Raw genomic sequence first — 12,379 nt, forward strand, 5'->3', positions numbered from 1 at the left:
AAATGAGTACCAGGTTAATTCCTGGGGGCAAAGGCGGCCAGGCCCATCAAGTGCCGACGTTACGAATAGTGGAAGCCTTTACCTTCCACCCCTCCAAGGGCCTCCATGGCCTGTACGGAGACTTTGACTCCTGAAAAATCATTGATCTTGGTTACATATTTTTTCCGGGGAGGTCTTTAATTGTGTACGGAATGTTGACAGGCGAGTGTAAAGAACTCTTGATCTGATATCCCAGTTGTTCTAGTTGAGGGAAATCTGGTGAGGTAGTGGGCTACTATTAAAAACACAGGATAGTAATTTACAACTCATATATTTGTACAAAATATATACAGTGCATATAATTCTTGCTCGCTTCGTTGGTTATAACAATATTTTACAAAACAAGTATATAGCTTTGTACGTGCCAGCACTTTTCGTGCGTTCATAAATACCTGTAACCGTTCCAGCAGTTAACAACAAATGAAGCTCCCAAGTGCCACGTGCAGTGGTCGAGCTGAGAGGAAGTCTCGTTCAAGAGGGACATGTACTATCTAAACTAAAGACATTGGGATCACACATCTGTGTCACAAATATTAGAGAGTCGAATGTTTGAACAGCTACACAATTTCACCTTTCCTGTCTAACCCCATTTGGTCATTTAGTGTTGTCTTTTATAACCAATGGAATTAGATTTTTCAAGACCTAGGGATTATTTTATTTTCATACTTTCCATAACGCATTCAACTTACATTCATTTTTCGACGTTTTGAACCCATTCTTTGACTTACTGCTATGAGTGCAATGCACGTATTTATAAGGAGAGTCGAGGGATTCAGAAACACACGTCCCCAAATTTCCTTTTGATTTAATATCATTATGAGTTTAATTATGCCCGTCATTCTTCTATGGACAAACTAGAGTACGAACCTCTAATTGATAAACACTCCAAATACACCGTTCAGTTGCCTAAAAGCCTTTAGAGATGTGACACGTTTCGAGTACTCTTTATAAACAAAGAGGACTACAGCTGCTCAGTGACGGATGAGGCAAATAGGCCTGTTCTCAGTTATTCCGTACAATTTTGGAATGTCTATATAACTCATAAACTGTTGACAATACGACGTATAGTCAAGGGACGATCTAGGTTCTTTTTGTGCTTAACTTACTATCCGCGTCCCGATTAATCCCCACATTTTTGAGAACACCTTGTATATTTCGAATCTGATAAATTTAGATAAAATGTCAACTCATCGGCAAACTATCCCAAACTCTCTTTCCATAACATTAATTCCTAAACAAAGAAATGATTTTGTTGTCGAATTTTCTATTTAAACAAATAACAAAGATGGGAGACTTCTTCCAGGCTCTCGCACTAATATTTTTGAATTATGGAAAGGCTATTCATATAAATACAGGTTATGAAGACTCATTCATTCTAGTAATGATTTTATACGCATCTCTAGACTTGTGTGACTATTTATGTGGATTTAGCGGGAGGTAGGCCTGTATCTCTGTGGAATAGGGAATTTTTTCAAAGGACATCGGTTCAAAAACCGTGAATGACTACAAGGATATTGAATTTTACAATTTACATGATGATAACAGAAAATATTAAACATATTGTAAAGAAAGAGAACTCTAAATGATTTATCATTTAGGAGTAGTATAAGCGATGATTTAAAATAGTCACTGAATCTTTTGACATGTCCAATATTTTTTCAGAGTCCTGTGCTGGATTCCAAGCTTTTCAGGATTTCCCATGTATGCTTGGGTACACTGTCTCTGCTTCCAAATAGCAGACCAATCACGGACCAGATTTCTGGGAGATTGTTATTTTTCTCACTATTTTCCTAGTCAACTTCCTTGGCCTAGTATGTCACTTTCGAATCGGATGGTTGGATCAAGAATAACAGCTGCCCGAGTCTGCTGGGGAAGGGCAACAATACCTGCTCTCTGTTCGACCCCGTGGAAGAGATACAGTGTGCTTCTTCACAAACTATTCACAATAAATCTCTCAGTGCAGAGGCTAAGTTTTCTCTCACTAAGCGATAACGGGTGTTCTTTAGCAATTCTCTTTTGCGACAGTATACTAATACATTACCTTTAATCGAAAGATTTACTTTTCTCTTTAATCTGTTGGATATAAATAACTGTCTCTACTTCTTCCGAATATAAGTTTCTATTATGTCCTCGTGTGGCACTCGTTACAACGTTTGTATATATCAACGTGTGACACCTGTTACAATGTTTATGTCCAACTGTAACATTTGTTACAATGTTTGTAAAAGTCCACGTGTGACACTTGTTACAATGTTTGTAAAAGTCCATGTGTGACACTTGTTACAATGTTTGTATACGTCCACGTGTGACACCAAGGGCGCCCATGCCCGGGGGCAAGGGGGGGGGGCGCGGCCCCACCTTATCTCTCAGGGAAAGGCAAAAATCTAATGTAGTCAGGTGTTTTTCTTTCAAGAAAATTATTTAAAAGTCGGTATTACGTAGAACTGGTAGTACCGCCCCCCCACTAACAGGCTGAGGATACCGTGGGTGTTATTCTACCGCGGACTACAAGTCGCCATTCATCTTTCAAAATATTAAAAATACTACATAACCCCAGGTCTAGGCCCCTCCACTTACAAACTGTCATATGGGTGCCCATGTGTGACACTTATTACAATATACGGTATATGTCCAAGTATGACAATTGTTGCGTAGTTTCTTAAATGTAATTGATAGGATTCTCTCTGAACAATATTTTATGAGTGGCAATAAATGTTTGTTAGTAAAACAAAAGTTTATGTTTGTTTTCGACTAGTATCAAGAATGGGAAGTCCAGAGAAAGAGAGAACATGAATTAATTTTGTTGATGATCTACCACATATTATCTACACTTTCAAGGACTTTGTATTTATATGAATAGCAATATGACTTAAACAAGTGATGAACTTCACAAAGTGAAAACAAACTGTGCTAATAATAAATTAAAATCGTTATACACGATCTGGTGTTCATTTTGTCAAGACATGGAGGACCAAGACGACATTACATCACACAGTTTCCCGAACATAGTTATAATACTACTTCCAATATCCGCGACAACTTATGAAGCCAGTCAGATTTTTCTAGAAAGTATTGATGCAAGAATGGATAAAATTAGAAATATAATCAGCTTATTCCGTTTATTTTATGCATCCGCAGATGCCAGTCAAGTGGTTGTTTTGCTGAGGTCAACGCACTCCTGAAATCGGCCGGACATATCGGATTTTATATTCGAAGGTAGTTGCATAACATTTTCAGAACAGTTCTTTTTAAATAGTTGCAGATTTACAATATGAAATTATCAAGAATTTAATTTTTCTTATCGTTAAGTGACTGGAAGGAGTATTTTCAAACGTAATAGTACGAGTTGTATTCTGGGTTTGTCGTCCAGGCCTCTTCAAGTTAGATGATACTTCATAGAAGTATCGTCATCAAACAGTTTTAGAATTAAATGAAACCATTTCATCCTTCCTGTATTGAAAAGGAAATGGTATGTAAATCAACTGATAAAATTTCTGATGTTATAGCCAACAGTGACTAGAACATACTTATCACAAGCGAACGGATTTGTATGCAGAAATAAGTTATGTCTTCAGGATCGTGTAGGCCGCAGAACATCTCCGTAAAGAGATTAGCATAAACATTAGGGGCATGTAATGTTAAGGCCCCTAGTATTTAAGCAATTTTCCTTGCGGATTTCAAGTGCGGGTTAAAAGATCCTTAGGATTAGACAAATAAAAATGCAATCTACCATATCCTACTACAGCATCAAAATCCGGTCACTTCCTATCACAGTAAACTACGCCAGGGAGGCAAAAGATATTGACTACTGCACTGTTTAGCGTTCTGCATATCTTTACGACATTTGGTTTCTAGCATTAACATTCAATATAATATAACTTGATGAACCGTTTTCCGGCAATGGAAATTATGAGAAAACGGCTGAACAGATTTCAGTGAGTGACTCCTCATTTTCCAGCCTACCGACTGAAGGTCATCGAAATAGTGTTTTTATAGGATTGCTAATTTCTCTACATTATTTTATTACTTTATTATTTTCTTCAAGTAATTCCAAGGTCTCCTCTAGGTTCCGTGTGGCGGCTGGCGTAGTTACAAGGCCCACTGCTACATAACATCTGTTATCATCGCTACTGACACTGCAGTTGTAGGGGTGGATCCCAGTATCAAGCAATAGTGTGTTAGCATACTGTTAAGATGGTAGCGTGAAGTTACTACAATGTGTAACTTGAAACTCTGTTGTTTCATCCCTGCCTCATTGGTGATCTGTGTGGACCTTGACTCCTGCACACCACCCCACTACAGTGAAGGCTGTGCAATGTAACCTGTAGCAACCAGTACCACTTCACTAATCTACGGTTCAGGGGTTTATTTCGGTCCCTTGCGATGGAATCAGGAAGCTTTGTTTTTTACACAAATATATCTTACGGCTGGAGGTCATCCAAACTTATTGTAATGTAAACGCAACAAAACGTGTGAAGGAAGTGTAACCATAGCAACCTTGCAGGCTGTGATGTAAAGTATGTTACCTAGCAACCGTGCAGGCTATGTCGTATGGCTGGTAGCCATCTAAAATTAGCAGCCGTTGATGGATGGCCAAGACCGGGAGATATATTTATGATCATTTTATTTTTGCAAAGGTAGAAGTGTGTGTGTTTTCCCTGCATGTGGTCTTTTCACAGCTCATTGGATTTCACCAAAGTTTCAAAGCAGGTTTTGACATGAAGAGGACACTTCCCTCCTTACAAACATTCGCATAAACATCAGGGTATAGTCTTTTGAAATCATCACTCAATTAGTTTCTTCGCTTAATAGACTGAAATCTGTTACACATCAGTGTCTTAAACTTACACACATACAGCCATAAGATATGCAGGACGCAGGAAGTAAAATAGCTATTTGCTTGTGCCCAAGCCGCAGTTCAGAAGTTATTTATACAATTATTAAGTTCTGGCCGATAACTTATGACTAGTAGGATCACTTATGAGTGAACCTCTTTATGTTCCTCTTCCTGTACGAAGAAACATTTAAAATACTGCTGTGCACTAAAATAAGGACTAACAATAACAGCTAAAACAAACAACTCATTTACCGCCATGCCCTCGAGGGACGAAGTTGTTCCAAAGAGATCTTCGTCTGTGCCTGAAACAGAACAAAATTATTATTGCATTAGCGTGAGGGAACCAGATAAGAATGTATCATTTTGGTCTTAATGAATTTGTCAAATACTGTATATTAATGCCGAATACGGTGTCTGTTCTCTGTCGTCGCCACAGTTAACATGAACCATTGTTAAGTATAACTTCAGGGTGGGAAAAATACGCCTATTTTATATTAAAGGCTTACATTAATCAATTTATGCACTGTAAGCGTAAATAAAAATTGTCAACAGTCCGTGGGAAACGATACAAGACCTAAATCTGAAATTAACAAGATAAAAAGAAGAACATAATCTTGCGCCCTATTTATTAATGCTTTCACACTTTCGAAAGCTTCTATACTAACAATTATGGTAGTCACCGAAGTATTATTATGTGAAATTATCACACTCTGTCAATGGGAAAATCTATATATATAAAATAAGAGTTTTGTCTGTACATTGCTCAGAATTTGAACAGAATGATATTTCTGTATCGGTCATTTCCATAGTAACAAGGAAATGCAATTTTTACTTTTCCGTAATTTCTGTCTGTCTGTCTGTCTGTATGTATGTACACGCATCACGAGAAAACGGCTGAAGAGAATTTAATGAAAATCGGTATGTGAAGACGGGGGGTGAGCCGCTACAATCTAGGCTATAAATAATTTTACTCATGCTGAGTAAAATGATAGTTTAGGGGAAGGCCTAAAATTTAATTCTCAAATATTTGTATTATTAGTGGTCCTATCGATAAATACTACATAACTAAAGCTATATATAATTAAATTTCCGATCATTTATGTCATACATTGTTACCGTACCGGCTTTGATAACACAGATATTCACGAATTTGTATTTTTGTTGCCAAGTCCATATCAACGCCGAGCCACGGGAAAATGGCTTGACAGAATTTAATGAAAGTCGGTATATAGAGTGAGGGAATAAGCAACTACAGACTAAGTTATAAACAATTTTATTCACCCTGTATGAAATTGTAGTTTAGGGGGAGGCGCCTAAAATTTAATTTTTAAATACCTATGTTATTGGTCCTATCGAAAACTACTACATAACGAAAGTTATAGGGAATACAATTTCCGACCATTTATGTTTTATTCAATTTTACCGCACCGACTATGATAGGAGTGGTATTTCAGAGTCGGAAGAAAACTAAATGTGAAGGCCTACAATATTGAAAATGCATAACATCGATAACAATAACATTACATTGACCATTGTTTGTGGTGATGTTATTGGTCTCTTGTGCTGCCGCTCAACTCGGATAGATGGGATTGCTGCTGTGTACCGAGTATAACAACCTGACGGAATACTGGCGGGAAATAGCTGGGGAGTTAGAAAACTCTTTTCTTTAGCATGTCATTCCTCTGGTTCATACATTTTCTGATACCGTTCTGCTGGTATGTAACTCACAGGTTCATCATAGTATTCCAGCTATTCGATCCCTACTCTGACGTGCTTTTTTGAATGAGTAGTGTGCACTCTTAAGGCAAAGGCTCACTTAGTAGTAGTAGTAGTAGTAGTAGTAGTAGTAGTAAGGCATATTCCAAATTATAGCACCACAATTCACTAAATAACTCAACATTCAACCCTGAAAGGAGCCGTTTCTTAAAAAGAACTACTTCCTCTTCACTTTTATTAAATTCTACATTCATTTTATTCAAAATTAGCAGTGAAGAGGGGGTTTCTCCTCTGGCTTGGAGGAAAAAATTGCCTCCAAGTCAGATAGATTTTCCGCCGCCAGTGTAGTGAATTGTGATTTTACGGCTCATCGGATACTCCTAGGAAACATATTAGTGAAAGGGCATAGTTTTTGCCCTGAGACTCTTTACCATTCGACCCCACCCCGTCCGAAAAAGGACTAACAGTGTTCACGGATCACGGCTGTCTGCGGGCTGGTCATTCCAGCTCTGGAACTTTGGACTGTTAGATCGGCAGCGTAGTACTGTTCGTTAAAAGTGAGCAAATGTGTGGTTTTCCATTTGATCAAGTATTTAATGTGAAATCATTGCTTTTACTCGCGCTATTCCTACTGACGTCATTGTAATGACATATATTCATTTCAGTTGGGAAAACCACTAAAACAGTCTTTCTGAGGATGTAAAAAGGCAGATGGAGAGTGAGTGTCTGCCATTATAATGAAAACTGCCCAACCTGATTGTTAATGATGGTAGGCAAGCGGGCCTACCATTACAATGAAAATTCCCCAACACAGTCTTCATATGAGAAAAGACGTTTGGTGATTTCTCCGTCGCGTTTCTAGGGTAACAGTAAGAGCTATGCAATTTAATACAGTCTTGCTCACAACGTGTACTCTACCTAACCTGCAGTTCTGTATACAATGTAGAATTCCGTAGCGAAGCACGGGTACATCAGCTAGTCATAACATAAAGCGAAGTTTTCCATGTCTGGAAAATATATATCGTTCTTCATCGAGATAGATAAGAACCAAAAATTACCACTTGGTACAAGAATATGACATACAGAAAGTTGTGTGGATCCATGGCTGAATGGTTAGCCTGCTGACCTTTGGTCAGCCTTTCCAGGTTATTACCAAAATCTTCCAACGACTTCTTTTTGGATTCAACAACTATTGGTTTCGCTGTTTATTTCATCTACGTACTGTCTGCCTCGGCCCTTGTTTGGACCCATTTCTGATAAGCCTCCTTTATACGTTTACAGGCTGCTCTCACTTCATCATTCCACCAAGATGTTAGCCTTTTCCCATCTTTACACACAGTTGTTCCTAGGTATTCCCTTGCTGTTTCTACTACATCATACCTGTATGCCAACCATTCACTTTCTATATTCTGAACCTGTCTTACTGTCTACTGTTCGGAACTTTTCACTAATCATACCCATGTAATTCTGTCTAACTTCCTCGTCTTGGAGATTTTCTACCCTTATTCGTTTGCAGACAGATTTCACTTTCTCTACCCTAGGCCTAGAGATAGATAGTTCACTACAGATCACATAGTGGTCTGTATCATCGAAAAAATCCCCGGAAAACTCGTAATTCCTAACAGATTTCCTGAATTCGAAGTCGGTTAAGATATAGTCTATTATGGATCTGGTACCCCTAGCCTCCCATGTGTAGCGGTGAATAGCCTTATGCTTGAAGAATGTATTCGTAACAGCTAAACCCAGACTAGCACAGAAGTCCAGCAAACGCTTCCCATTCCCATTAGCTTCCATATCTTCCCCACATTTACCAATCACCCTTTCGTATCCTTCAGTTCTATTCCCAGTTCTTGCATTGAAATCGCCCATTAGCACTATTCTATCCTTGCTGTTGACCCTGACCACGATGTCACTCAATCCTTCATAAAACTTGTCAACTTCATCCTCATCTGCACCCTCACATGATGAATACACGGACACAATTCTAGTCCTAATTCCTCCAACTGACAAATCTACCCACATCATTCGCTCATTTACGTGCCTAACAGAAACTATGTTGCGTGCAATGGTATTCCTAATAAAGAGCCCTACCCCAGACTCTGCCCTTCCCTTTCTAACACCCGTCAAGTACACCTTACAATCTCCTATCTCTTCCTCGTTATCTCCCCTTACCCGAATATCACTTACTCCTAGAACATCCAGATGCATCCTCTTTGCTGACTCAGCCAGTTCTACCTTCTTTCTTCCATAAGCCCCATTAATATTGATAACTCCCCATCGAATTCCATTTCGTTCGCCAAGTTGTTTCCAAGGAGTCCCTCGCCTGTCAAATGGGAGTGGGACTCCGTTACTCCCATAGGTCCGAGGCTTGCTTAAAATGTTCTGAGCTCGGTAAATTCATGAAGCAGGATGCTACCCTACTTACACATAGTCCAAGTGAGGATCTCTCCTCTAACGGGTTATGAACCACCGGTGAATTGTATAGTCCTAGCCGCCTGAGCACAAGGAGGGCCATGACTCAGAATATGTCCGAGATGCCCACTCCCATTCCATAGCAATTGGTATCCCGACTCTGAGGACAACTTACTAGGCCACTCAGCCGTTGCCCATGGTTCACGAACTAGGACGTGACTACAGTAACCCACACCATGAACCATTATTATTATTATTATTATTATTATTATTATTATTATTATTATTATTATTATTATTATTATTATTATTATTATTATTATTATTATACATATTTATGCATTTGCTGGCAAGATGTAGTGTTTACAGTGCACTATGTCTTCTGGTATGGGCTATATCAAATTTGTTACTTTCATTGACCTGTCTCAGTCTCATCCTTGGCTTTGACAATATGAAAGTGACTGAGGTATGAGTGATGCTAGTAATACCATTCCTTATGCAGCCAGTCCCTGCTATGAATGGTGTGAAAATGTTGCTCATAGGGTCGTTGGTGCACACATTTCAGTGGGCTTGGCAGACTTATATGTAATAGCAACTGCTGGCTCGGTGAGGAAAGCAACGGGGAACTACCTCACTCCTCATTTCCCTATTACGCCTCCTCAGTGACAACTAGGCTATTTATGACAGCTGTTGGCGGAGCTGCAAAGGATCAAACCAGCCTTCGGGCTGAATACCCAACATACAATACGTACATATTTATTATAGACTGTTATGCCTTTGAATTTACTAAACGCTACCACAATCCTCTATTTGTAACTAGCCCTTGGCTTCGTTTAGTTCCATATCCCTTACCTTTAACTCAATAGAAATTGAGAATAACCATCGCTGTCTTGGTCTCCCTCTACTTCTCTTATCCTCCACTACCGGGTCCATTTTCCTCCTAAGTAACCCATCCTCCCCCGTAAGTCTCACATCGTCCGACTGGTTGGTTGAATGGTCAGCGTGCAGGCCTTTGGTTCACACGGTCCCTGGTTCAATTCCCGGCCGGGTCGGGGATTTTAACCTTAATTGGTTAATTCCAATGGTTCGGGGGCTGGCTGTGTGTGGCGTATTCAGCATTAGAAATCATCCTATGTAGGGCCAACATCTTCACAGACATGCAAGTCATTTAATAGGACGTCTACAAGAAAAAGACCCGCACCATTACGCCATCATTATTAGTCTCATATGACCCCACCACTGAAGCCGGTGTATGCGTACAGCAACATTCATTATTATTATTATTATTATTATTATTATTTTTTTAATTCGTTAGGGCCATCTATGGACCACGGTGCTTGTGTTTTAGCTGTTTCTTGAAGTCATCGTCGTTGTTTGCCACAATTGGTGTTCTTAGCGGCTGGTTTGGCAGCTGTTTTCTTGTTGGTACCTCGAGCTTTCCTGATGGCCCAGTAGTCCTTCATTTTCCGGCTAAATTCAATCTTACGTTCCTCAGACCATTTCCTGGTCTCGTCTTTTGGTCTGTGGGTAACTTCTGTGAGGGATGTTAAAAAGGATTTAGTTTTAAGAGTTGTATGATAGTTACTCCGATCAGCTATGTCGTTTTGATTTATGTGGAGTTCCGAAAGGTCCTTCTCCACTTGCTTCATCCACACGAACCCAGTAGCTTTGCCCTTGTTAGCAGCCTTGAAGATCCTATGAGATAATCTATTTGAGTCCATTCTGGATAGGTGTCCGTAAAAAGCCAGTCGCCTTCTTCTGATGGCATCTATGAGATTTTCTTGGTGTTTATATAGCTCACGATTTGGTTGATACCATCGGCTTCCATCTGGTAAAATTCTTGGTCCCACTATCCGTCTCAGGAACTTTCTTTCTTGTACCTCGAGGGCTCTTAGTGGGGTCTTCTTAGTTAAATATAGACACTCTGCTGCATAGAGGACTGACGGTCTGATTACTGCATTGTAGTGTCTTAGTTTGACATTCATCGACAGATTTTTTGAAGCATACAGCTTTCTACAGGCATGGTAAGCCTTATCTAGTTTGAGTCTCCTGTGTTCAAGAGCCATTGTTTCACTGAGGTCCTCTGAGAACCATTCCCCAAGGTACTTTACACTTTTGACTCTCTTGATGTAGATATTATCACTGACTCTCATCTTTCCAGGGGCATCTTTGATGTTAGTAACAAACTCGGTCTTTCCTATGTTGATCAAAAGACCCGTTTTAGCCGCTATTGAGTGCAGTGTTTGGAGCTGAGTAGTAGCCTCCTGTATGTCATTTGCCAATAAAGTCAGATCGTCTGCAAAGGCTAGGCATGGTATCCTCAGGTTGTCTGCTTTAATCCCCATCCGTAATCCAGTGTTCTCTGGAAGGAATCTCATCCACTCTCTAATTATCTTTTCCAGAACGCAGTTAAATAATATACATGAGATGCCATCTCCTTGTCTCACCCCTGTTTTAATGGCGAAACTCTCCGAGAGTTGTCCTCTAAACTTTACTCTGGCTGTGGTATTGTGCAAGGTTGCTTGCACCAGCCTGTTGATCTTGTCGTTAAGTCCTAGTTCTCTTAATGTATTGTAAAGAGTAATTCTATCTACTGAGTCGTATGCTTTCTGGAAGTCGACAAATATAGCTACCCATTGTCGAGCTCTTGATTTGCTGTATTGAAGGATGGTCTTCAGATTTTGTATCTGCTCGGTACAGGACCTCGATGCTCTGAACCCTGCTTGATATTCTCCTAACTCTTTATCCAACTGTCTTGTGACATGGCGTTCCAGAATCTTGGAAAATATCTTATAGGTAACAGCAAGGAGTGATATTCCTCTGTAGTTACTGGGATCTGTTTTGCTTCCCTTCTTGTGGATTGGATGGATAATGGCTGACGTCCAATCATCTGGGAGCCTCTCACTAGTCCATATGTCCAGAATTACTTTATGTATGCTCCTGAAGGTGTGTTCTCCGGCATGTTTTAGCATTTCTGCTACTATCCCGTCTTCTCCAGAAGCTTTATTGTTCTTGAGTAATTTAATTACATCTCTGACTTCTTCATACGTTGGAGGAGGGATAAACTCAGTATTGGGGTTAGTTGGTTCTGTAACTTGGAGACGTTCAATAGGTTCTTCTGCATTTAAGAGTCCTTTGAAGTAGTTAGCTAGGGTCTTGGTACAATCGCTGTCATTAAGACACAGCGATCCATCTGGTCGTTGTTGTTAATACGGAATAGTATAGACCGTACTGGCAGCACCTGTATACCAATTGTGGGCGGCGGTGAATAACATGACAACAATTGTCTGTGCGTCGCACTGACACAGATAGGTTTTAAGGCGACGATGGGGTAGGAAAGTGCTAGGAGTGGGGAGGAAGTGACCGTAGCCTTGG

The 12,379-nt window shown here is 39.8% G+C and overlaps 1 protein-coding gene across 1 annotated transcript in view; it reads right to left on the bottom strand.

Annotated features, from left to right (window-relative positions):
• Nucleotides 1-294: 294 nt before the first annotated feature.
• Nucleotides 295-12,379, bottom strand: part of LOC136872807 (trehalase) — a 63,342-nt gene continuing 51,257 nt past the window's right edge. The window contains exon 8 of the mRNA XM_067146646.2: nt 295-5,178. Within this exon, the coding sequence (XP_067002747.2) occupies nt 5,121-5,178 (58 nt within the window). The 3' untranslated portion in view covers nt 295-5,120. The remainder of the gene's footprint in view (nt 5,179-12,379) is intronic.

Source organism: Anabrus simplex, chromosome 4, assembly GCF_040414725.1.
Source record: "Anabrus simplex isolate iqAnaSimp1 chromosome 4, ASM4041472v1, whole genome shotgun sequence".
Classification (NCBI taxonomy): Eukaryota; Metazoa; Arthropoda; class Insecta; order Orthoptera; family Tettigoniidae; genus Anabrus; species Anabrus simplex.